Source organism: Pipistrellus kuhlii, unplaced genomic scaffold, assembly GCF_014108245.1.
Source record: "Pipistrellus kuhlii isolate mPipKuh1 unplaced genomic scaffold, mPipKuh1.p scaffold_m20_p_7, whole genome shotgun sequence".
Taxonomy (NCBI): domain Eukaryota; kingdom Metazoa; phylum Chordata; class Mammalia; order Chiroptera; family Vespertilionidae; genus Pipistrellus; species Pipistrellus kuhlii.
The window spans coordinates 37,483,652-37,510,669 of NW_023425573.1; the positions used below are offsets into that span (position 1 = coordinate 37,483,652).

General features: G+C 35.7%; 1 protein-coding gene and 1 long non-coding RNA gene across 3 annotated transcripts; both read left to right on the forward strand.

Annotated features, from left to right (window-relative positions):
* On the forward strand, positions 1–25,576 carry CIR1 (corepressor interacting with RBPJ, CIR1). Of its 2 annotated transcripts, XM_036421962.1 has the most exons (11): positions 1–135; positions 1,878–1,972; positions 3,253–3,326; positions 3,865–3,875; positions 3,962–4,026; positions 4,399–4,447; positions 5,775–5,892; positions 21,874–21,980; positions 23,095–23,180; positions 24,340–24,845; positions 25,087–25,148. In XM_036421962.1, exons 1-11 carry the CDS (start codon positions 64–66, stop codon positions 25,146–25,148), a joined length of 1,245 nt encoding a protein of 414 aa, XP_036277855.1. In that variant the 5' UTR covers positions 1–63. The 2 variants fall into 2 exon arrangements, with proteins under 2 accessions (XP_036277855.1, XP_036277854.1); XM_036421961.1 differs by having other exon boundaries at positions 24,340–25,576.
* LOC118709701 lies at positions 6,426–7,928 on the forward strand. The gene is made up of 2 exons (XR_004985101.2): positions 6,426–6,651; positions 7,395–7,928. It is a non-coding gene; the product is annotated as an uncharacterized LOC118709701 (long non-coding RNA).
* Positions 25,577–27,018: the final 1,442 nt, after the last annotated feature.

A 27,018-nucleotide genomic window follows, 5' to 3' on the forward strand; every position in this document is an offset into this window, starting at 1 on the left:
GCAGAGTTTGTTTACGTTGCTCTCTCAGACCTAGCGGCTGCTTTCTCCAGCTCAGCCTCCAAGATGGGGAAGTCCTTCGCCAATTTCATGTGCAAAAAGGACTTTCATCCCGCCTCCAAGTCCAACATCAAGAAAGTGAGTAAGGGGAGCCCCGGAGGGTGCTAGCCCTGGGACTGGGTTCCCTGGGGGTGTAGGAAATGGGAGTGGTGGTGTCTCTCTTGGATCCCTGGGACAGTCGCCTCTCATCCAGGCCTAAAGCTCTCGTGTTCTTGCCCCTTCACCCCCCTAGCCCTCGAGTTTTTAGGCGTCCTGGTCAGTTCTGTCAGCAAGAATGTAAATTCATACGATCTGAAGACTGATAATAGAGTTCCTCATTCCTTCTCTCGGGAGATTCTGAATTTGCCTTTTCTAATCCCAGGATCGTAGTTTCGGAGCGCTGCTAAACTGTACAAAGAAAACTTACTATTTATTTAAGAAAAAGTAGATCTTAACATGGAAATAAAGTCAGCCCCTTGCTTCCTCTCTTTATCCTACACGATAATGTATTATCACTCTGATGACCTCGGTGAAGTTTGGCGTTTTAGTAATCAATTACATGTCTATGAGCAGTAAAGAGAGTCTGGGCATTGGAATCAGATCTAGATTCTAGTTATTCCAGCCCAGTCACTATTAGCTCTGATACCTTGCACAAAAAACTAGTAGTTCCCTCATTCCAGTCTTCTAATCTATAAATTAGGAGTGATCATTATCAATTGCTTTAACTTGTAAAATTGGTATGAGGATTAAATAAGATGGTTTAGGTAAAGGCTTTGAAACAACGTACCACCTCGCACTGTGTTTGCCCACCATTTTGGAGTGCTCAATAAAATTAATTTTCCCTACACATATTCTTAGGCTGCTCCCAAATACAGAGTTGCATTCTTGGCCTATGCCTTGCTTACTCTATATGCTCTCCCAAGCAGTCACATCCAAATTCATATTTTATTAGTAACTACCCCCTCTTCACTCATGACTCACATTTCTAGCCCCAGGTCTCCTCCATCTCGAGGCACCTCAAAACAACTTTATACTTAACAATTTCACCTAGATATCCTACAAACATCTCAAACTCAACATATCTGAAATGGAACTTATCTTTCATTCAAAATCTACTCTTCTTTTTATACTTCCTATCTCAAATGAGTAGGAAATATCCTTCACCCAGTCATCCAAGTCAGGAATTCGAGATTCATCCCTTTCCCATTACCCCTTTATCTAGACAGCAAATAAATTCTATTGGTCTTACCTCCCCATTATCCTTTGAATCCTTCTCTCCTCTTTGTCACTACTGCCTGTATCTTAGCTTAAACTCTCATTATCTTTCACCTGGACTGTTATGTTTCCTAACTGTCTTTTCTGCCTCCAGTCTTGACTCCTTTCAAATCTGTTCTCTACATAGTCATCAGAATAATACTTAATTTCCTTTTTTTCCTCTTCTTTGTCCTCCATTTTTCCTCTCTTTAGGTATTTGTGGCACCCCTGTGCATTGTTTGATCCTCCTGGTTGTACTTGTGTGTTTTCTAATCTAGACATATTACATGTAGAGAGATGGATATTCTCTCTGAAATAACACAGGGACCGGGTGCAAAAAAAGCTGTTGTTTCAGGTGCTCAGAGTAGTTCTCAAGTTTGACATTTTTGCTTGAATTTTAGTTTTTTTAGACTGTTGTATTTAAGAATTTACCCGAAGATACATATCAGACTTTTCAGCTGTTACTTTGTAATGGTGTCATTATGACCAAAGTAGATTATGTTGTAAACTATACATAATAGCATTTGATATTTTATTATAAAAGAAAAGCACACGTCCTATTTTAAATTTTTTACTTTATTAATTAGGTATGGATGGCAGAACAAAAAATATCGTATGATAAGAAGAAACAAGAAGAACTAATGCAACAATATCTTAAAGAACAAGAATCATATGATAATAGGTAAGAAATTCCATTATACTGATGATTTTATTTATTTTCTAAATTTTATTATTTTTAAAAATCCTTACCCAAGGATATATTTTTATTGATTTTTAGAGAGAGAGAAAGTAGTGGGGAGAGAAAGACACATCGATGTGACAGAGAAACATGGTTCGGTTGCCTCCCTTATGTGCTCCAACCAGGGATCGAACCTGCAACCTTTTGGTGTATAAGACGATGCTCCAGCCTGCTGAACCACCCAGCCAGGGCTATGCTGGTGATTTTAGAATAATCAATTGCATGAAAATGACCCCTTACTGAATCGTGTATTAAGTTAGCCTTTTTTAATTGAATGTCTTAATGATAGGATTCTATTTCCTCTGAACTATCTTTACTCTTATATTTGTAGATGGCTAGTTACCCATAATTCACATAAAATATATTGATATGAGTACTAGTATACATAGCCTAAGATCAAGTTCCAACTTAGACAAAGCTTAGAAGAGCAATAAAAGTTTAACACTCAAACTACTGAGTGTTTGAGTGTTAAATATTTCGTTAAAATCTTATTAATGAGAAAGCAGAAAGGGTGTTCAGGAAACAGTCAATAATTGAGTTAGACCAATCAAAAGAGTGTGGGTAGAAAAGTAGGTTTACAGCAGATCATAGTGTGGTTATTCTTTATCTTTAAAAAACAGTTACTTTTTTTTCTTGGTACTTAATAAATATTTGAAGCTATGCAAATATCCTGTTTTTCTTGGAACTTTTGCCCACTACTTTTAGCATTCATTGGTGGATCTCACCCACATCAATTATTACTGTGGTTTTCTAACAGTGATTTTCTATTTCTCTTCTTCCCTCTCTATATTTTTTTAATTGATTTCAGATGGGAGAGGGAGGGAGGGAGAGAAACGTCAAGGATGAGAATCATTGATCAGCTGCCTCCTGCACGCCTCCTACTGGGGATCGAGGCCACAGCCCTGGCATGTGCCCTTGGCTGGATTTCAACCTGAAACCCTTCAGTCCATAGGCCAGTGCTCTATCCACAAAGCCAAACCAGTTAGAGCCCGCTATATTTTTTAATTTGAATTTCTTTTCCCTTTCTCTCATTTCTTCATTTATTTTTATCAGTATAGCCTCATAGATATAGACTCAGATTTCATTTAATGAATGGAGTAAAGTTTTGAAACTATAACAACAATACTTTAATTCCCTTAGAATTTTAGAGGTTGAGGGACAGTTATTCTGTAACTTTTTCCTCCTACATAAAATTGTTACCTTTATGTCTTATTTTTATTTAGATTGCTTATGGGAGATGAACGTGTAAAGAATGGCCTTAATTTCATGTATGAGGCCCCACCAGGAGCTAAAAAAGGTACTCATCTAATTTCTTTTTTTAAGTCTTTGATATGTTTGCAACTAAAAGTTTGAGAACTGTTATAAAAGTTGCTCTTTATCTTTTAAAATGGCTATTATATAAATGCTGTAATCAATAGAATAAATACTAAAAATATTTGTCTATAATCTAGTTATGTTTCATGACTCGTCCTTTGGGGAGGAAAAAAAATCTTAACATCAGCAGAAGTTTGTTTATTCTTTTATAATTTATGTATATAACTTTAGTCCTTCTTACTGAATGTACTTGTAAATAGAAAGCATAATATTCACTGTCAATGAAAAACATTAAAGTTTAAATATTGAGATTACATGCCTATTAAATATGATCTCTTACTTAATACTGTTTTTATCCTTTAGTGATTTCGAATTTTATCTTATGAAAGAAGACATGTCAAACCAATAAATTCTTACATGTTACAATTAAATGCCATATCATAGTATAGTATATGATAGACTTTTTTGAAGTTTTTAACTTGATCTACCTTTTTCCTCCATATTTTTGATATGCAATCAAGAAAATAAAGAGGTAAAGTACTATTTACTATGCTTGAATTTACTTGCATTAAATTATAATTTTAAGAAAAATTGAAAGACTTTCATGAATGTTTTTAGAAAGAAGAAACAGAAGGAGAGACTGAATACAAATTTGAATGGCAGAAAGGAGCACCACGAGAAAAGTAAGAACTGGTTTTCTTTTAAGATAAAATACATATTAAATTTATCTGATAACCCATCTTGTGTTCTTTTTTTCATTCACTAAAGGTATCTATTATGATAATATGAAAAAGTATTTTCAGTGATTTGTCTTATACAATTAATTTGCTTGATTATAGTCTTTAGTTTTTTTCTGTTTTATTTTTTCTTTTTTCTTTTTTAATTAGACTGGACACTTAAAAACTAAGTGGTGCTTGGAAATACTAAATAGATTTTATAGTTCTATATAAACTATTACATTTTATACTATATTTAGAACTATAAAACTTTTTCAGAATAACTGCTGTTTATTAAATTATTAATATTGTTTTTGCACATTTTTCTCTACTTAATAGGTATGCCAAAGATGACATGAACATCCGAGATCAGCCCTTTGGTATTCAGGCAAGTGACATAGATTTTATTCTGTAAGAATAATTTTTATTTAATAAATACTTAATGTTGTGATCCAAAAAGTATTTAAGCTGAAAAGGAGTTCTCTGGTTTCCATTTGTATCAGAAGATAGAAGGTCTAGAAGAGAAAATGATAAATGTAATAGATTGATGAAAGATAGAAATCAAAGTTTTATAGTGAGACTTATAATGACAATGGTCTCTGCAGTTTTCAAGGAATTTGGAGAATTAGCTCAAAATTTGAAAATTTAAAATTAAGCCATGACATAATTATTTTTTGGAATTTTACCATTCTTTTAGGATGACATTGATTAAACTAGAGGCCTGGTGCTTGAAATTTGTGCACTCGGGGGTCCCTCAGCCCAGCCTGTGCCCTCTCGCAGTCCAGGAGCCCTTGGGGATGTTTGACTGACGGCTTAAGCCCGCTCCCCTGCAGGGAGCTGGCCTAAGCTAGCAGTCAGACATCCTTAGCGCTGGCCCGGAGGCAGGAGAAGCTCCTGCCATTGCCGCTGTGCTTGCCAGCCATGAGCAGCTTCTGGCTGAGTAGCACTCCCCCTGTGGGAATGCACTGACCACCAGGGAAGCAGCTCCTGCTTTGATTGTCTGCCCCTGATGGTCAGTGCACATCATAGTAATCAATCATTCTGCCATCCGGTCGATTTGCATATTAGCCTTTTATATAGTACTAGAGGCCCCAAAATTTGTACACCTGGGGTGTGTCTCTCAGCCCAGCCTTTACTCTTTCCAATGGGATCCCTACCAGGCCTAAACGGGCAGTCGGACATCCCTCTCACAATCCAGGACTGCTAGCTCCCAACTACCCACTTGCCTGCCTTCCTGATTGCCCCTAACTGCTTCTGCCTGCCAGCCTGGTCACCTCCTATTCACTCCCCTTCCAGCCTGATTGATGTCTACTTCCTTGCCGGCCTGTTTGCCCCTAACTGCACTCCCCTGTAGGCTTAGTCATCCCTAACTGCCCTCCCCTGCAGGCCTGGTCCCCCTCAACTGCTCTCCCCTACAGGCCTAGTCCCTCCCAACTGCCCTCCCCTGCTGGCCATCTGTGGCGGCCATCTTGTGTCCACATGGGACCAGCCATCTTTGACCACATGGGGACAGCCATCTTGTGTGTTGGAGTGATGGTCAATTTGCATATTACTTTTATTAGATATGACTATAAAATATAGTTATGGAGTCTCTTTCTCTGGAAATCTTTTAAAAATTAGAATAATTTAATTTAAAATCTACCAAAGAGTAGAGAGCCAAATGTTGATTTGTTCTTAATATTTTAATAACCAAAATAATGTTCACTATTTCTCAGGTTCGAAATGTGAGGTGCATTAAATGTCACAAATGGGGTCATGTCAACACAGATCGAGAATGTCCTTTGTTTGGTCTTTCTGGAATCAATGCAAGTTCAGTTCCCACTGATGGCTCAGGTAGGCACTAGGAATAATTTATTTGTTTGTTTTAGAATGTATACCAAGGACAAATATGAAAAGATAAAATGACATTTATCTTTGGATTGGGTTGGGTTGGGTTGGGCTTTTTGGACTAAGGCACAATCCCATAATATGATGGGAAACTCTGATAATGTGTTCTGAATTTGAAAGGCAGTATATTAAATTTATTGTTCCTGGCCAAGGGCCCCAGTGTAAGACATTAAACATAGTTTATCAGGTTAGTAACTTAAATATAGCAGGAAATAATGGATATTTCTATATTTATGTCCTCCTAAATTATAAAAGTAGATTAGTAGAAGCCTCAGCAGTCACCTCTTAGTTCAGAGATAAAATCAAAACTGAGTTTAGCTCTAGCCAGTTTGGCTCAGTGGATAGAGCATCAGCCTTTGGGCTGAAGGGTTCCAGGTTTAATTCTGGTCAAGGGCACATGCCAGGTTGCAGACTCAATACCCAGTGTGGGGCATGCAGGAAGCAGTCAATCAGTGATTCTCTCTCATCATTGATGTTTCTATCTTTCTCCCTCTCCTTCTCTGAAATCAATAAAAATATATTTAAAAAAAAAAAAAAAAAACCTGTTAACTATTTTAAAATTAGTTTTTACTTAAAAATTTTATTTGCTTTTCTGTATATTGTTGTCTACTTAAGGAAGATTAGTCTAATTTGTTTTGTGTCATTTGGATTTCTTTTATAAAAGGATATTAAAACAGAAGTTTCAACTTAAATTATCAGTGCCTTGTTAGGATATTATTGATACAGCCACACTAATCCAACCATAACTCATAATAAATTATAATAGAAATTAACTTGCTTAGCCCTATAACATTATATAAGTCATTTCACTTTTATGAGCTTCCACTCTTCATTTTAAAGTAAGGATTTGATAGTATCCTTACTCAAGAATATACAGCATTTTTTTTAAAAAGATGCCTTATATGGAAAAAAAAAAAAAAAAAGGTTCTCAAGTTTAATTCCGGTCAAGGGCATGTACCTGGTTGCGGGCACATCCCCAGTAGGGGGTGTGCAGGAAGCGGCTGATTGATGTTTCTCTCTCATTGATGTTTCTAACTCTATCTCTCTCCCTTCCTCTCTGTAAAAAATCAATAAAATATATTTTAAAAAATAAAATAAAATAAATTTAAAAAATAAAAAAGATGCCTTATATGAAATCCAGTATATAGAACAGATAAAGGCAGAGTGGCTCTATTGAAGCAAATGCTCTGAGCATGAAGCCCCATCCTTAGCTCACCAGGCCTCTGATGCACCTCTTTATACTCCCTGTGGCTTCCACTGCCACCTCAGAACCCAGGTTCACCCTCCCTCAACATATGACCTTCAGCCTCTGTTCTTTAGCTAGAGATCCTGCTTCCTTCCAGCAAACCAAATGCAGGCCTGAGGATTCAAGAAGCCAGTTCTCGTATTGGGAGTTTAGAAATGTGATAAATTTGATGCTATTTCTTTAATGGTGTTATGGATGTCAGATGGGTAAAGGAAGTACATAGATACAATATTATAATTGAGTTTTTTTAAAAAATCCTTATTATTCTATTATTAATACGAGATAGAAGCCACATTTTAAGTAAGGAAAACTATTTGCTCAGTGGTGAGAGAATGCTGATACAGACCTTGGTCAGAGAACATCTGACAAAAAGAATATCCCACGAATGCCACAATGCAGGTATCTTAAAGCCCACATACTGACGCTCCTTGCTCCCCTGCCTCCACTCACCCAATTGGTGAAAGAAGGGTGAGAGATCTCAAAAGAAATAAAGCCTTGCCATACTGGTTTGAAGGGTTGAGGGGTCAGTTCCAGTCAAGGTCACCCACCTCAGTTGCAGGCTCAATCAGGGAGCATGTGGAGGACAACCAACCATTCTGTCTCTCTCACATTGATGTTTCTCTCTCTCTCTGTCTCTCCCCTCCCTTCCACTCTCTCTTAAAAAAGAAAAAATTGAATCAATTGAAAAGATATTCTTCGTTGAGGATTAACAAAAAAAGAAAAAGAAATAAAGCCCCAGATAAATATGGGGTGGAGTAGGTCATATATGAAGAATCATTGGCTCACATATTTCTTACCACTAATTTTAGTCACAGGGACCCGCTATTATATATAATAGTTATATTCTGTTTTCTGGAAGGGGCTGCATCTTTCTTATCTTTTCCTTCACTCCAACCTTGTGGTGCCCTTACAATTGCATGTTTCCTGGCTTGGATAGGGTGGTCAGTGATAGTAGCTGTCTTTGTTCCTTGGCCTCATCTTTGATCCTGCTTCTGAGACTTAGCCCTTTGTTTAGTAATCGATTAGACCTGCTTTCTCTTGAGTCTATATTAGAAAGTCTGTTAACCACAAACAAAAGAACTTGTGCTATTTAATTATCCTATTTTTAAGAGTATTGAAAATAGTGAATTCAGATATAATGAAGCTAGATTGGCTCTTCTTCAGCCATGAATTTATGCTTATTAACTTTACAATAACTCAATCATTCATTTTATGCAATCAAAGTTTTTGGACCCCACTTGTGGGGTTTTACTGTAGAACTATTCTTCAATCAAATAAACTTTCTCACAATAAAGTGAATGAAGTAGAAAATGCTCAAGTTTTTTGCTCCTGTCAAGTTTAAACACATGTAACCACCCTTGAGTGAAAGTATTACCTTTATTGAAATACTAATATTAATGTACTAGTATTAATATCCCTAATATATAAAATGTTCCTTCAAGTTAAAAGATGAACAAACTCAAAGGATATAAATATTGATGGTTTACAAAAGGAGGGGTTCAGGTAGCCATTAAAGCTATGACAACATTTTCAACAGTATTAATAACCAGATAAATGGCCCTAGCTGGTTTTGCTCAGTGGCTAGAGCATCGGCCCACAGACTGAAGGATTCTGGATTTGATTCCGGTCAGAGATGCGTACCTCAGTTGCAGGCTCCATCTCCAGCCCTGATGCTGTGTGTGTGTGGGAGGCAACAAATCAATGTGTCTCTTTCACATCAGTGTTTCTTTCTCTGTCTCTCCCCCTCCCTTGCACTCTCTAAAAATCAATGGAGAAAAAAAATATCCTCAGGTGAGGATTAACAAAAAAATAATAATAACCAAAAAAATGAAAATAAAAGTAGTAATATCTTTCTTTCCATCAAATTTGGTAAAGACTTAAACAAATTTTACCCCCAGTGTTGGAGCAAGTGTGGTAAAATTAACATTTCAATTTACTATTGATAAATTGGAGATGATATGTATCAAAAGCCTTAAAAGCATGCATATCCTTTTACCTAGAAATTCAACATCCAGGAATTTATAAGAAAATGGCAAGGTAGATGCTCAAATATTTATAGTGGTGAAATAATAGAAACAACCCTAAATGTTCATCAGTAAGGCTAAAATGAACTCACTTATTCAACAGTTATTTGTAGAGCACTTACTTTGTGCCAGGCATTTTTCTAGGTTCTAGGAATACAATATTAAGACAAAAAAGGTCCTTACTTTCATTGTGTTGGAAATGATACAAACTAAATAAGAAAATATTAAGTATTTCTAAGTTCTATGATAAAATTAAATTAGATACTGTGATAAGAACTGAATGGGGAGTAACTTTTGGTTAAGCGGTGAGGAAGGGCTCCTCTGAGGAAATGATGTTAAACTGCCATCTCTCAGTGACAGGAAAGAAGCAGCTATGCAAGATCTGACAGAAGAGCATTTGGCGTCTTAGGCAGAAGGAACAGCCTTCCGCACAGAAGGAGCCGTACATTCAGATAGGCAGTGTACTAATCGGTGAAGAGCACAGGCTATGGAGCGATGGGGCTAGTAAATGCCTGATCCTCTGCTCTGCTGCTTAGTAGCCATGAAATTTTAAGCAAACGGCTTAAGCACTCTGTGGGATGTAAGTCTGAGAATAAATGTTGGTAAATATCTGAGAATATCTCAAAGTACTAAAGTATGATAAAAATAAATCAGTAATTTTTACCATCTATAATGCCACATAAGATGACATATCATATATTTCTGATGTACTATCAAGGTTGAGAGCCATCAGCTTCAGTTGTATGTAAGAACAATTGAAGATTTGAGAAATAGTGTTTTTGTTTATTTGTTTAAATTATGTTTACTAATATTACACAGTCGTAAAGTTATCCTAAAAGGATATGTCCAGAGATTTTGTGGTAAAGTATTGTGTCCAATAGTAAGAGAGAGAACCTAAATACCTAAGGAAAAGATATTAAGTGAATAATTATGGGCTATTAATGGAATAGTATACTATGCAGCCATTAAAAATAATATGAAGACTGCTTAATGATAATTGATATTGTTTATAACATTTGGTCAAAGAAAAAAGCAGGTCATAAAATAAAGTACAGCCCTAACCAGTTTGGCTCAGTGGATAGAGCGTTGGCCTGCAGACTCAAGGATCCCAGGTTCGATTCCGGTATAGGGCATGTACCTTGGTTTGGGGCACATCCCCAGTAGGGGGTGTGCAGGAGGCAGCAGATTGATGTTTCACTCTCATCAATGTTTCTAACTCTCTTCTCCCTCTCCCTTCCTCTCTGTGAAAAATCAATAAAATATATTAAAAACAAACAAAAACAAAGTACAGGCTGTCCTTGGGTTACGGCGGACTCAACGTATGTTGTTTCATGGTTACATCACCATCTCCCATTTAAGTATTTATTTTTTAAAAAGTTCCTTCATTTCGATGACATATGTGAATTATGTTTTTTATTATTTATTTATCACAAGTAAAGGTCAGGAGTTATCTTTTAAGTTTTTTTACTGTTTCACTTCATTACTGCTGTGTATGTGCTCCATGTGAGTGACACAGGTGCTTATGTAGGTGGGTTCCGACTTACGGTCGTGTTATTTCGCATCGTAGGAACGATCTCCAAGGTAACCCAAGGACTGCCTGTAGTGGCCTAGCCAATTCTACCCTCTGGTTAGAGTATTGGTCTGTGGACCGAAAGGTCCCAGGTTCAATTCCAGTCAAGGGCATGTACCTTGTTTGCAGGATCCTCCCCAGCTTGGGGCACGTGCTGGAGGCAACCAATTGATGTGTTTCTCTCACATGGATGTTTCTGTCTTTCCCTCTCCCATTCTCCCCCTCCCCTCCCCCAAAAGAAAAAAGAAAAATCAATGGAAATATATCCTTGGATGAGGATTAGCCAAAAAAATAAGTAGTTATATGGATTCCATTCATGTTTCTTTTTAAATCTTTAGGTAAGCATATGAACAGATACTTTTAGAAAAATACCAGGAAGGAGATTGCCCAAAATGTTAACAGTGATTTTATGTTTATAATTTTCAAGTGAAAATTGTTTTAGAAGAATTAAAAATTATACATAGAAGTAAATTATTTAAAATTGTATTGTTCAGTTAATACCTTTAAAATTTTACCTGAATTTAGCAGGACCATTTAACTAACACTAATAGAAATTCTTAAAGGTTTCTCAAAAACAAAGTCAAAACTACTCTATCAAACAGGAAAGCAAAGAATAGTGATATTGTATTCTGAATTTGAATGCAATGAAAAACAAACTGCCCAATTTCCTAATCCACTTGCTGATTCAAGCTAAAAAAATCTTTTCATTTAAAAAAATCACCTATTGAATAATGTCTCACCAGTGAATAGAGATTATTTTTGCAATAAGGCAATTTCAGTGGATGTGGTTATCCTGGGATAATCACACCCCTGGGGTATGTAGCCTTGTGCCTGTAATCTCCCAGGGGTGTAATTATTTCATGATAGCTGTACCCCCAAGTGTTGCATTATTTCTATTATGAAATTCTTAGTTTAGTATATAAAGTAACTTACTTTGATCACTGGAAACTGCAAGGTGCTGTTAGATTGTTCCAGCTGTGAGGTTTACAGAGACTAGCTATAAAATTTACTTCTCCTTTACAAAGATAAATTAGGCAATCAAAATGCTTCTTTTGGCTAAGCTGGTTTACAATATATTTTATACTGATAAGATCATCTTTATAAGTTTTCATCCTTTCTAGATAGTACATCCAAATTATATGTAAAACTTGCAGGCTTTGGTGGAGGCAGGGTTTTTATGAAATATTTTTACATTACAATATAATTAAATGGCCTGCCCACTGGCTTTTATTTATACTCTATGGCCTTTATTCTTATCATAGATTGTTACCATTTGTCACTCATGTTTATAATGTATATTGAAATTAAACATTTTTTAATCTGCAATGGGATTTTCAACAAAGCAAGTGGGGTTTTGAGGGGAGAGGAGCATGTGTAATGAATTTTAATGGTTTTTTTAAATTATTGTTATTTATTGTTTTCAGACTGAGGAAGGAGAGGGAGAGAGAGATAGAAACATCAATGATGAGAGATAATCAGTGATTGGCTGCCTCCTGTATGCTCTCTACTGGGAATTGACCTCACAACGCAGGCAATAAGAACAATAAACTTAGTGAATTTGAAAGAGAGCAAGACAAACATCAATCTGCTTGCCTCCTAGACATGCCCTGATCAGGGATCAAACCAGCAACTTGAGTATGTGCCTTGACCACCCAACCACCTGAACCAAGCAGCCAGGGCTGGGTCTCACTCTTTAGTGAGCCAGTGCCCCTGGGTTGTAAACATCACAGGTGCTCCTCAGTTTCTTCCCCCCCCCCCATTTCTCTGCCTTTTTTTTTTTTTTTTTCCCCTTGTGTACAGTAAGTTAGGCTGTAATAAAATAGCTTTCTTTAAGGGTAAGCATTTGTTCAGGACAACAATGCTCTGGGCATACTCAAAACGGTTCCTTTTCCCTTCTCACTATTGGGAGGGAAGTGTAAGGGGATTGTTCTTTAATGTTCATAGTAAGAACCTGATGGACTCATGGAAATAAAACTCACAAAGGCCAACCATAGTCAGTTATCTTTTAAGTAATCCTACCATTTGCTGGCTCCATTGATGATTTCTGGTTCTAGTAAACTGTGATTCTCTATCACTATTACTATCCCTGTGACCTCAATTCTGTGATAGACTTAAGAAGATTTTTTGATTTTCAGTACTTTCAGCTTTTTTCTTATTGTAAGGATGGGAGAACTTTTCAAACTCTCTATATATTGGACCGAAACCCAAACATTATGAAAGCAGCATAAAAGTGAATAAACATGAAGTCCAAATTTGTTTCACTTTGTACTAATTATTTGACTTGTGGTTTTTCACGCTTAAGTTGCTTTATATTTAAAGTTACTTTGCTGGGTTTTTTTTTAATTTAGCTATAATTTTAAAATTATTTGGAACTGTCTCAATATGGTAATATGGAGAACTTCATGTTTTTTAAAAGTAAATTTGAAATTCCAAATTATGTCATCAGATATTCTTGACAGCATTTCTTTTTTTTTTTAATCTTCACTTGAGGATTCTTTTTTCTTTTTTCTTTTTTTTTTTTTTTTTTTTCTTTTTTTTTTAGAGAGAGAGGAAAGGGTGAAAGAGAAAAAAAGAGAAAGAGAACATCGATGTGAGAGAGAAACATCTATCAGTTGCTTCCCATTTCCCATATGCATCTCAATCAGGGATAGAACCTGTAGCCTGAGTATATATGTCCTGACTGGAAATTGAACCCACCACCTTTTGGTGCACAAGACAACACTCTAATCAGCTGAGCCACCTGGCCAGGGCAATTTTTCTTTTTCTTTATAATGCCTCATTGTGAGATTAACACCACAAATGGCCAAAGTGATCATAGGTGCTTACTGTTTCAAGTGTATCTATCCAGTCTTGTTTACATCATAACTTTTAGTGTGTTTCAACAGTATGAAAATGAATAAGAGCTTAAATTGAGCAAAGTATTATTTTACACTTGTTGCAAAGATTTGCTTGCATGTCCTTTTATAATTTTTCCTAACTCTTGATTTAATTTTTCTAGAATTTTACACTAAGCTATAGAACTGATAGAAATATTCTGCAATAGAGCTCCCTCATGCTGCTCCTCTATCTTTTCATCAGCCTTTCATGTTGAAGGCATTTTTGTTACTTGAGAACATGTTTGGGAAATTTAACAAAGTAATTGTCTGATCACAAGCTTTGCTAGCAAGACGAAAGGAGCTCGCTGGAGGGATTTTCTGTAGAAGGAAAGATGGTAAACTTGCCCGCTGGCAAGTCCCCCTGAATCTGTAAATGGATTTCTCTTATGCAACTTCTTGAAGAAGTTGAGTCCTATCAGCAGAGCTACTAGAAAGGCCTGTATCTGATGACAAAAATTTTAAAAAATCCTTCAATGTTATTTTACTGTAGAAAAAGTATTTGTGTTATCAGAATCCCATTAAAGCTAAATTCTTAAAATAAGCAGATATGAAAATTAGTAAAGGATTGACTTTACAGTAACAAAGCTAAGTTAGGCACCATTTCTGTCTTTTATAACATGTAGTTGATCAGTCAGGAACTAAATTTTCTTTAATGTATGAAGAGCTAATTAACTGAAAAGAAATATTGATCTATTAAAGAGATTATTCAGAAACCTTAAGTCATAGGGCTTTAAAGGTCAAAATTATACTCTTTATTAGTACATTTTATTTTTTCTATTTTATTTTAAGTGATTGCCAATGGTTTAGTCATTTCAAACTATTTGTAAGCACTATTATAATTCAGTGATTAAGTTTATTGTTAGAGTGGCTAAGCCTTGAAATTCTATTGACATCAACAAATTAATTACAGTGCTGTTCTATCAGTAAATGACTGCTCTGTATTAAAGGCACATGTGGGACTAGTAGAGGCTATTCCTCCCTCAATCTCAAAGGTGTATTATGATTCTCAGATCACAGTCATAACTCTCTTATGTGACTTCATAGTATCATTCCATCTATTCAAGGTCTGCCAGCTTTAAGTAAAGAAAATTAGCTAGTGATTACCTAGGAAAAGAAAAATGAATGAAATGTAGTCTACCTAGTAAATATTGATCCTATTCTAATCAAACCAATGAAGTTAACATGAGCCTTCATCATGTTCATGTTGAAGAATGCACTACTTTTTACCTTTTCCTAAAACCTACGAGAGTTTGAAAATCAAATTCAGTTTCTAGTTCTTTCCTTAAGCTTTTTTGAAAGAGGGACTGTATCTTTGTATTCCCAGTGCCTTGCACAGTCTACATCTTAGTAAATAATAGTTTAGTGAGTGAATAAAAAAGCTTTGCTAGCTAGTCTAAATATCACTATCATCCTTTCTGAATATCCTATGTAATAAAAGCCTAATATGCTAAGTGGTCATCTGTTCAACCAATCAAAGCTTAATATGCTAATGATATGCTAAGGCCACTCAACCACTCATTATGATGTACACTGACCACCAGGGGCAAACACGCTCTGACCGGTAAATTAGCTGGCTGCTGGGGTCTGACTGATCGAGACTGAGTGACATTGGCCGGACACTCCCTAGAACCTTCCCATAAGCCCTCCCCAGCTGGCTAACCTCCTGTGTCCCTCCCCAGCCCTGATCTTGTACCAGTGGGGTCTCTCGGCCTGACCTGCGCCCTCTTGCAATCCAGAACCCCTCGGGGGATGTCGGAGAGCCAGTTTCAGCCCGATACCACAGGCCAGGCCAAGGGACCCCACTAATGCACCAATTCCTGCACCAGGCCTTCTCTAGTGTCTTATAACACAAATTTATTTATTTATTATATATATGTATATATATATATATATATAGTGTGTGTGTGTGTGTGTGTGTGTGTGTGTGTGTGTGTGTGTTAATCCTTACCTGAGGATATTTTTCCAATGATTTTTAGAGAGAGTGGGAGGGAGGGAGAGAGAGAGAGAGAAACCTTGATGTGAAAGAGACACATAAATTGGTTGTCTCCTACATGCACCCCGACCGGGCCAGGAATCAAGCCTGCAACTGAGGTACATACCCTTAACCAGAATTTAACCCCCAACCCTTCAGTCCATGGCCAAGATTCTATCCACTGATCCAAACCAGCTAGGGCTACAATTTATATTTTTCCTGTTCTTTCATATAAGCTAATTTCCCCCCAAAAGATTATAAGCATATCATAGCCAGAGTGGCTCAGTTGGTTGAGTGTCCCATAGACCAAGGTAGCTGGTTAGATTCCTGGTCAGGGCACATACCCAGGTTTCAGGCTTGATTCCCAGTAGAGGACATGCAGGAAGTAGTCGATTGATGTTGATATTGCTCTCTCATTGATGTTTTTCTCTCTCTCTCTAAAAAATCAATAAAAACATTTTTTAAAAATTCTTAAAACATAGTGCTAACTTCTAATATTTCATATTCATCACAACATAAATTACTTTTTATTAAGTTTATTGGGGTGACATTGGTTGATAACATTATATTAGTTTTAGGTGTAAATTCTATGATACATCGTCTGTACTAGTATATTGCCTTGTCGGCTCACCACCCAAAGTCTAGTGTCCCTCTGTCACCATATGACAAATGGTTTTTCTTAGTCCTTTAGCACTAGGAATTTATTTTAGCTGGATGTATCATCATTAATGTTCACATTTAATTAAATTGAAAATGTAAGTTTGAAGACATAATCAAATATGTCATGTGTCTTTAACTATATTGATTCTGTAAAGCAAGATTATTCTTAATACTAGTAAACAGTGTTTTGTGTCAGCATACAATAAGGGCAGTCTTATCTTTCCTTAGTTTTGTGTATTTTTCATATGCATAGATTAAATGAAATGTTTCATTTTCCCTTTATATTGTATGTTTTAATAGAGATCAAATTAGCTGTCTTCAGTATGAACTTGGGATAAGGGCAATAAGAAATCCTATTGTTTCCAGCCTCCACTGAGATGAACTGGCAGTGTGTCAGGAAAATTCCCAGTATGGAGTAGTGTTATTACAATTCAGTACAATTGGTTCTTGCATAACCTTTAGAAAATTATACATAAAACATTCTCATCTATATAAATAAAATCACCCACACACTTTATTAATAGCTTCGTTCACTTTTCCCCTGGGACTTGTGCTACATGTTCCGACTGTGCCCCCCTTTTAGTCTTTTTAAAGAAAACTTTCTATAAGCTTTCTTAAAAGCAAAAAGGTTAGGGAATATTAGGAATTAAATATAAGTGTAAGATAATTCTTGCTAGTTCTCACTGGACACAGATCTCTTGCTTGATCATGTACTAGAACTAGTGCCTCTAAGTGTCCTTTTTACATTTAGTTACAAGGAGTGGCTTTTTCACTAGATAGTCAGTTTAACTTTAGAAAAGAAGATGGTACTTTCATGGAAATGAGAATCATAATATATTTGTTATAATGTTGAGGGGGTTCTTTTAAAACACATATTTTTAGGGATATACTGCTATTGCTATGACTATAGTAGATACATGGTGAGAGCGGGAACACACCAGGTTGAAGACTCAGCCTGTTTTCCTTAGTCTAGTTCAAGAGCCAGAAATGTGTGTGTTTTCAGGTATCATTTCTTAAATTCATACTTCGTTAGACTTCATGTACTCCCCCAAAATATGTGTTATAATGTACTAAAATAATCTATACTAATAAAAGCCTAGGTGGCTCTGACAGGTTTGGCTCAGTGGATAGAGCATCAGCCTGTGGACTGAAGGGTCCCAGGTTTGATTCCGGTCAAGGGCATGTACCTTGATTGTGGGCACCTCCCCAGTGGGAGGTGTGCAGGAGGCAGCTGATTGATGTTTCTCTCTCATCAATGTTTCCAACTCTCTATGCCTCTCCCTTCCTCTCTGTAAAAAAAGCAATATAATATATATATTTTTAAAAAGCCTAGGTGGTCCTCGCGCTCTAATGCACAGTGTTGTCACAAGATGGCCACGTGCACAGCAAATGTGGGGCCCGGCGGAAGAGGCGGGTCAAGGCAAGGGAGGGAAGTTGTGGGTGATCAGGCTGGCAGATTGTGAGAGAGATGTTCGACTGCTGGTTTAAGCCTGATTCTGTGCAGATTGAGCCTAAACCGGCAGTCAGACATCCCCCGAGGGGTCTCAGATTGGAGATGGTGCAGGCTGGGCTGAGGGACACCCCCCTCGAATTTCGTGCACCAGACCTCTGGTCTCGACACTAATAAAAGAAAAATATGCAAATTGACCATATCTCCATGACACCCACCAGCCAATCATGAATGGGTATGCAAATTGACCCAACAAAGATGGCAAGTTAATTTGCATATGCAGGTGCAGAGCAAAGGCTTCTGAAGGCTCCAGCCCAAGCGAGGACTGAAGACTGAAGACAAGCTGAAACCGGTTTGGCTCAGTTGATAGAGCATCGGCCTGTGGACTGAAAGGTCCCAGGTTCGATTCCGGTCAAGGGCATGTACATTGGCTGCGGGCACATCCCCAGTGGGGGCTGTGCGAGAGGCAGCTGGTCGATGTCTCTCTCATCGATGTTTCTGGCTCTCTATCTCCCTTCCTCTCTGTAAAAAATCAATAAAATAAAATAAAATAAATAAAATAAAATAAAATAAAAAAGACTGAAAACTGCAGAGGCTTGGCTTCTCCGCTGTAACCAGAGCAGAGAAGCCAAGCCTCAAGTCTTGGCCTCTCCGCTGAGGCTGGAGTGAAGGCCTGGATCCCAGGTGCCAGAAGCAAGCTGGTGCCCGCAGCCAGGGGAAGGAAGGCCTATTGCACAAATCTTCGTCCAGTGGGCCTTTAGTTTAATAATAAGTCTCTAGATCTAACTAAAAATGTATAGGAAATACAAGGGCTAGAAGAACATATTAAGTTCTGTCACTGTTCAGAATGTGAAATTCTACAGGACAAATGACTTGAGTTTCTGCAACAAGTGAATAGTGGTAATGGAGGAGAGGTTGCTAAATTTGTTTTAGATTAAGAGACGTATGTATCAGTTATATGTCAGTAAAAAAAAGAGAGAGACTTAAGAGATATATAAAACAAATGTAATGTTTGGACCTTGTTTGGATTCTAATCTGGACAGACAATTTTGAGACTACCAGGGAAATCTGCATATTGACAGAATATTAGATGGTGTCTTAAAACTGTATCAATAGGTGTGATGAAAGTTTTGGGGTTTTATTTTTAAGAAATAATTATTTGTTAGTGATTTATATCTCTGAGATTTATTTAAAATATTCTATCAAAAAAGAAACAAAGAAACTTGGAGTTAATAGATAAAACAAGAGTGGCATAATATTGATAATTATTGAAACTGATGAATACATAAGGTTTGTTACATTATTCTCCCTAGATTGGAAGTTTTCCATAATACACACTCACACAATGAGAAGGGAAAAAATTGTTTACCGCTATAACAGTAAACAAAACTATACAGGATGGCTGAAGCCCATTTGGCTCAGTGGATAGAGCTTTGGCCTGAAAGTTCCCAGGTTCAGTTCCGGTCAAGGGCATGTACCCTGGCAGCTGATCGATGTTTCTCTCTCATCGATGTTTCTAACTCTCTATCCCTCTCTCTTCCTCTCTGTAAAATATCAATAAAATATATTTTTTTTTAAAAAAAAACAACTCTACACGGTATTCCCAAAAATGTATACACACTTTTTCTGATAACTGATGTTTCTTTCTTTTCAGATTTAACCTATTGGAATTAATAATGATTCAAAGTGTGTATGCATTTTTAGGACACCCTATATTTATTTTGAGAACTAGGGGCCCAGTGCATGAATTTGGAAATGTATGCTAAGCATAGGTACTACACAGAGTTCAATTGAGAAATATAAATGCTGGAAGAGCAATGTTTCTCATAATCTATATACTCTCTGTCAAACTGCAGAAAGAGATCATTTTCTTGAAGTCATTGAAAATATAAAAAGAACATGTTTTCTAAAACATTTTATTAAAGTTACCCATCTTTTGGTGAAATGAGTAACCTCTAATCGTAATAGCCATTTTCGTTAGTGATTTCTATCCTAATTCTTAGCATGTTTGTTTTCTGAATTCATTTGAAACAGTTGACAAATGTAGTTTTGACAATTCAGAAAAGATATTTTCTATTTTATAAAATCATTTCTTCATGTAAAATTTGAAAAGCCACCAAAGTGAACATTAATTTAAAGCTATTAATTGTATTAGCACTTTTATGCCATTTGACAGCAACCAGTATTAATATTAAAATTCAACTTTTACCTAAGGTTTTATTATCAATATTATCAACCAAATTGAATAATTAATTAAAGGGTTATTAAAGTAATCCATAGAAATTAAATATCTTATATAAAAGGAAAAAAGATAAAATCCTACATTGTTTTAAAATATTAATATTAATGAAAAATATTAATGAAATAAGATGCTGCTTTATGATGTTTTGGTTTGTTTTGTTTTCAACTAAGTAAGGATTTTTTCCCCAATAAGTTAAAGCATTATTAACTTCCCATTCTCCAATAATAGATATTTTTTTCCTATTTTCTGCCTAATAACTAAAGCCAACTTTTCATTGTTTTTGGTAACATGACTAAAGTAATAAAAGCCCATAAAGTCCAATAAAAGATATTAATTTACACCTGAACTCTTTGACCAAACTTTTACCAAAGATGCTACTGAGAAGTGAACAGATTTGAATTGTGTTGCTTTTTGTTTTTCTATGGTAACATATAGGTGAACAGTTAAAGCAATAAAGAGAAAGAAAGATGAAGTTCTTAATCGAACTAGAGAATAAGTTTCTGAATGTTTATCTCTCACATCCCTTATAAATTTCTTATTGGCAGGAATTGTCTTACTCTTCCTTATATTCCAGACACATCACCCAGTGTAGTTCACTTAAGCCAGAATAGATGATTTATTCAGAAATGTTAATAGCTTCCATAAACTGTCGTCATTACTTACTACCTTCAGGGAAAACAAAATGAAAGTGGAATATACAAAATAAAGAGCAAAGTGTCTATTCTACCTAATAATGTTTGAGGGAAGGGCTCAGGTGTTAAACAATTTTTAATTATATCTGTATTAGAGGCCTGGTTCACGAAATTCATGCACTGATTGGGGGGGTGTCCCTCAGACCAGCCTGCACTCTCTTGCAGTCTGGGACCCCTTGGGGGATGTCCACCTGCCAGCTTAGGCTCTCCACATTAGTTGGACATCCCCCGAGGGGTCCTTAACGCTGCTGCGGAGGCAGGAGAGGCTCCCACCACGGCCGCTGCGCTCACCAGCAGTGAACCCGGCTGCTGACTGAGCAGCGTTCCCCCTGTGGGGAGCTCCTGCATTGAGCGTCTGCCCCCTAATGGTCAGTGTGCATCATAGCGACTGGTCATTCTGCCATTCAGTTGATTTGCATATTAGGGTTTTATTATATAGGATTCTATGTTACTTATTTTTAGTATATATTATGTGACCAAAAAACAGCTCACTTTTCAGTTTCGGATTTTGCAAATGTGGAAATATCAGCTTGTGAAAAATATAACACTTATAAACCTATAGCCAGCCTAAAATTGCTTTTCATCAACATGACACTAATAACTAGAAATTTCAAACTCTGGAGGTGTGTATACACACACACACACACGATTAACAGAAGTACTTATAGAAACCATATCGATAGCATGTGCATGTGTGTTTTGTTGATAATTAGCAACCACATGATATTGTAACTCAGTATTGATAGCTGATAAATAAGGGTGAGGAATTAAGAATTAGAAACTAGAATAATAAATTGCTCATGTGCCTTTAAATGTCTTTTTTAAATTGAGTTCTTACTAAAATAATAACTATTATAAGTTCAATGGCCTTTTTTTTTTTTTTTTTAAATCATTTGCTTTTATTTCATACTGGAAACTGCCAAACAGATAACATCTAAATGTATCTTTTTCAATATGACAAAGTTACACAAGAAGAGAATCCCTAGCACGTAAAGAAAAATGCAATTATTTTCTATTCTGAATCTCCAGACTGCTGTTTTAGAAAATCATATCTGATTATTTGCTCAGCAGAAGATTATTGAGTTGATTTAGCTGTGATTTTACTTAACAAAGCTTCAACTGCATTCCTACTGTGGAGTCCGAAGAAGGTAGAGAGATATAAATGATACATTCAAACTGTGATTTTTGTGAACAGGACCATCGATGCACCCCTCGGAGCTAATAGCGGAGATGAGAAACAGTGGATTTGCACTGAAACGAAATGTACTGGGGAGAAACTTGACCGCAAATGATCCATCACAGGTAATGATCTTTTTATCAGTAAGCTGAAAATGCCTAAAAATCTAAATGTGATTGCTTGTGAATTGCTACTTAATGTTTTCCAATATGCATATACCCATGGGAGAGCAAAATAGAGCAAAGAAAATGCCTAAGTATATTTTGATTTTGCTTCTTTATTATTTTAACTTAAATGAGAAATTGTTTTTAAACCTATATTTTAATAAATGAAACTGCTCCTCTGGGTTTAAGTGGATGAAATATTAACTGAACTGGTGATGAGGTGGTTACTTTTCCTTCGTGCTAACTTACCACTGAAGTGACATAAATAGAACCAATGGGAAGAAATGTATAAAAGAAAACTCCTAAAAAGTATAGGAAATACTTTAAACATTAATTTATAAACCTTACACAGATCCAGAAAATGGTGGCATGCAAAGCGTTATAGATACCCTAATGCAAACCATTTATTTTATTTAATCAGGAAACTGGACCCAGGAAAGTTAAGTGATTTCCCTGAGGTTATGTGGCTGTTCTGAGACAGACCTAAGACTAAAACCCAGACTCCCACTGGCGCAAGCTGTTCTGCTCTGAAAAGAGGCACGTTACTTTTCAAACAATTCTGGGGATGATTCATGTAACCTATATAATCATATACTTGTACTATTTGATACGTTTTTATATGAATTTGCTAGTCATATATTTGATAATATACTGTTGAAATTATAAAGGCTAAAATTGTGGAGGTTTTCATCTTCCCCAAAAGTTAATGATCTTCTTGGTTTTAATATTTCATTAAATTTAAAATAAAACATTTAAACCCTCAAGTATTTAAATTCAAACTCAAGAGACAGAAACATTTTATCTGTTTCTCTGTCATACTCTTCCTGATTAAAGTTTGTTAGTGCCGGCAAAGCTGTCATTTTACCCTCTTAGTGTGTAATGATACTCTTTAATTTACATTTCCCCCACACACATACACACACACACACACACACACACACTTTACATTTCAAAATGTCACATTCATCCACAGTGTGTCTCTAATACAAAATTTTTTATTTACAAATATTTTCTTTCCTGAATGATAACTAACTTGTTTTATAATATAGCAATGTAATGATCTTTGTTGCCTCAGGAATATGTTGCAAGTGAGGGTGAAGAAGATCCAGAAGTTGAATTTTTAAAGTCACTAACAACCAAACAAAAACAGAAACTTCTCAGGTAATGAAAAAATACACGTTTAATAAATTCTCTAACATTTTTTGTGTGCTCCATCTTAGTATCATATTCAACTCTGATCCTAAGAGCTCATGAAGGTACGTAAGCCAATGTATCACATTTATTTAATGATTTATTCTTCAGCTATAGTCATACAGTTTTGTCTTTCAGTAATATAAAAATGAATCTAAGATTATATACCCAGATTACACCACACACAAAAAATAGCACTTTTCAGAATACTTAATTTGGAAATAGATTTATTTGTAGGATTTACTTGATATAGTAGATTTGTATATATATCTTTGCACTTATTCTTAGAAAATATTCTGAGCCATGTATTGCTCTTTTATATTTTGTAAGATTTTATGAGGAATGCTGACAAATGCTTAAATTTAAGGTAAATATGAATTTTGTTAAACATATTACCTTTGGATTAAAAAATCCAAGAAATGTCTATTGAGTCCAATAGAGGGAGCTCATGATGTAGGGTTTTGAGAATGGTTAGACAAAACCCAGTGAAAGACGTTTTTATTCCAGAATAACTTAAACATATCATATAAACAAGTTACTCCTCTGAGAATGTGAAATACTCTTTAGAAATTCAGAATGCCTTAATAGAATTTTTCTAATAATTTATAAATCTAAACATTGTTGAAAACCAGTATGTGATTATTTTGTTTTATATAACCAAAAAACAGTATAAAAAATGTAAAGTGTATTATTACTCAGAATTTCTGGAGAATATACTTTTGAATTTTTATAAGTAATATTGATTAATATTCCCATAATTTAAAATAGTACATACATAAAATTATTTTTCTTGATTATAGTTATATATTTGAATTTGTAGTAGGTCCAATTAATGAATGTTACAAACCTTTAAATCAGGATAACCATTTATGTAGAGTGCTATATCATTTCAAATTCTGATTCAATAGGGATTTTTTTAATAGAGAATTATCTTTATGCATTTAATTTTTATTTACATTTAATATGAATAATTTAAGAGGAAGAAAATAATTTGTCATTTAATAAAGTATGTGTTTATATTTGAATACCTCTTTCAATAGCTTCTAAGGAAATATATTGTCTTTCAAAATTTTGTTTGTCAATAAAAGGACTATTTTTAGTCTCTTACCTTTTTTTTTTTCAATAACAGGAAATTGGATCGACTTGAGAAGAAAAAAAAGAAAAAGAAAAAAGATAGAACAAAGAAAAAGCTTCAGAAGTGTAGAAATAAACACAAAAAACATAAACACAAATCCTCTTCCTCCTCCTCCTCCTCTTCATCATCCTCCTCTTCCTCTTCCTCCTCTTCCTCTTCTTCCTCTTCCTCCTCCAGTGAGACTTCAGAAAGCGGTAGTGAGAGTGACAACAAAGAAAAAAAAATACAAAAGAAGAAAAGAAAGAAAAACAAATGTTCAAGAAATAAAAATGACCTGGGAGAAAAGGACAAGTCTAAGAAGAGAACATTTTATGAAGAACTTTCTAGCAATCGTCGTAATAAGGAGAAAGCCAAGGAAGAGCCTAGATTTTTAAAACAAGAGAGTTCTAGGGAAACTAGCAAATGGAATCATTCTAATTTTGACAGAAAGTCCAGAAGCCATAACCGCAGCCCAGAGAAGAGAGGCTCTGAAAGAAATGAGAGGAGCAGGAGAAGCCGGAGCAGAGATGAGAGGAGGAGAAGTCGGAGCAGAGATGAGAGGAGCAGGAGAAGCCGGAGCAGAGATGAGAGGAGCAGGAGAAGCCGGAGCAGAGATGAGAGGAGCAGGAGAAGCCGGAGCAGAGATGAGAGGAGCAGGAGAAGCCGGAGCAGAGATGAGAGGAGCAGGAGAAGCCGGAGCAGAGATGAGAGGAGCAGGAGAAGCCGGAGCAGAGATGAGAGGAGCAGGAGAAGCCGGAGCAGAGATGAGAGGAGCAGGAGAAGCCGGAGCAGAAGTCATAGCAATGACAAGCAAAGGAAAATAAGAAAACGGTCTTAGCAAAGTCCCAGTAAAGAGTGGAATAGAAGAAATGATACTAGAAGCCACGGCATAGATATGTACAGAGGAGGAAAAATACACAGAGAAAACTCGGGAGATGAGCATACCAGAGTGACATAGAATGAACAAGTAGAGAGAATAGAGACTGCATGTGACAATTGGGAATAAAAATATCTCTACTTATCAAAACTTTTAGCAAGGGCTAATATGTACTTTTGTCTTTCTAATAAAAAAAAAAAAAAGCTCTATTTTAGTTTTCAGTCTCTGTGAACTGTCATATCAAGAACAAAACTTCATAAATCTCATAATGAACTTTGCAAATATTTGTAAGTAATCTATTTTGGAGCTGTAAAAATATTTTCTGTTGATAAGTATTTCTTGTGCCCTCTATACCAGATTAAAAGAAAACACAACTCTGTGACATTGTCTTTGTTCTGAAATATCATTAAAAGAATGACAGTACAATTGAATGGGTATAATTTAATTTTTAATTTAAATGTACTAGAAGCAAGATGTAAACATTATTGAAATTCACTAGTATGAATTAAGTATTTCTTTAAAACTTTTAAACTCCCTCATGTGTTTTGTTCTCCAGAGTACACTATCTACATTTGGATGATATATTAATTTTCTATGCTGTCATAACAAATTACCTCAAACTTAAAGCAGTTCAAAAACATTCTACAGTTCTGGAGATGAGAAGTCTAAAATGGGTTTCACTGGAGTAACATAAAAGCAGGGTTGGTCCTTTTGGAAGGCCCTACTGGAAAGAAAACCTGTTTGCTCGCCTATTCCAGAGGCATTCCTTTGCTCCTGGTCCCTTCTTCCATCTTCAAAGCTAACAAAGGCAAGTCGAGGGTCACAGATAATTACTCTGACACTCTGACATTCTTCAGCCCTCTTTTATGGACCCTTGTGATTATAATGAGTCTACCAGGAGAATTGTCCTATTTTAAAAATCAATTTACAATCTTAATTCTCCTTTGCTACTTAACCTAACATCTCAAATTCCAGGGATTAGGATGTATGTATCTTTAAGGGACCATTATTCTACCTACCACGAGTGGTCTTTCTACTACTGGCTTTTAGCTATTAGAATTCACTTCTAAAGGTTAAGTATGTAATGTCACAAATGGACCAATGTAAATTCTTCTATATTTTATGACTATAGGTATATAAGGTTTATTTAAACTTTGTCCTTATGTTTCAAATGACCTGGTAATGAGAAACTATAGGGAAAAAGTAGTAAAAACTAAGTATCATGCAATTCCAAAAAAGACATGCTATACATCCTGGACACAAGTATTTTTTATCAGGGTTCCACATTTTTAACGTTATGTAATACAATACAGATACCGATTAGATAGTTTTGAGGATTGGCAGCCATAATTTTGTAAATTCTATAAGAAATAAGTTTGGAAGAAGAGGTAAATGAAACCACTCCTTGTAGTCTGTTATATATGTCTTGTATATCACACACAAATGTCCTCTGATTTAGAAGCAACTAACTAAAGGTGTAAGAAACCGTCTGATTATTTAGGTTTTTCAGAGAATTGGTTGGGGAAGAACTTGAATTCCTTCTAAAGTTATCCTTTAATAACTTACAATGCACCTAAAAGATTCTTTTCCTTCATTTAAAAAAAGAAAGCATGAATTTGAAATTGATAAAGATGCTAATTTACATCTTGAATTCATTAGTGTTGTACTAATTATTTTCTATCATATGCCTTTTTATACTTTATAATGTCAAAATCTATGCAATATCTACTGCCTTAAAGGATTTCTGAAGGGAAATACAGTGTTCATGAAGAGAAATGTTGAAATTCATCCTGTAATTTAAAGTGAATAAAAGAAAT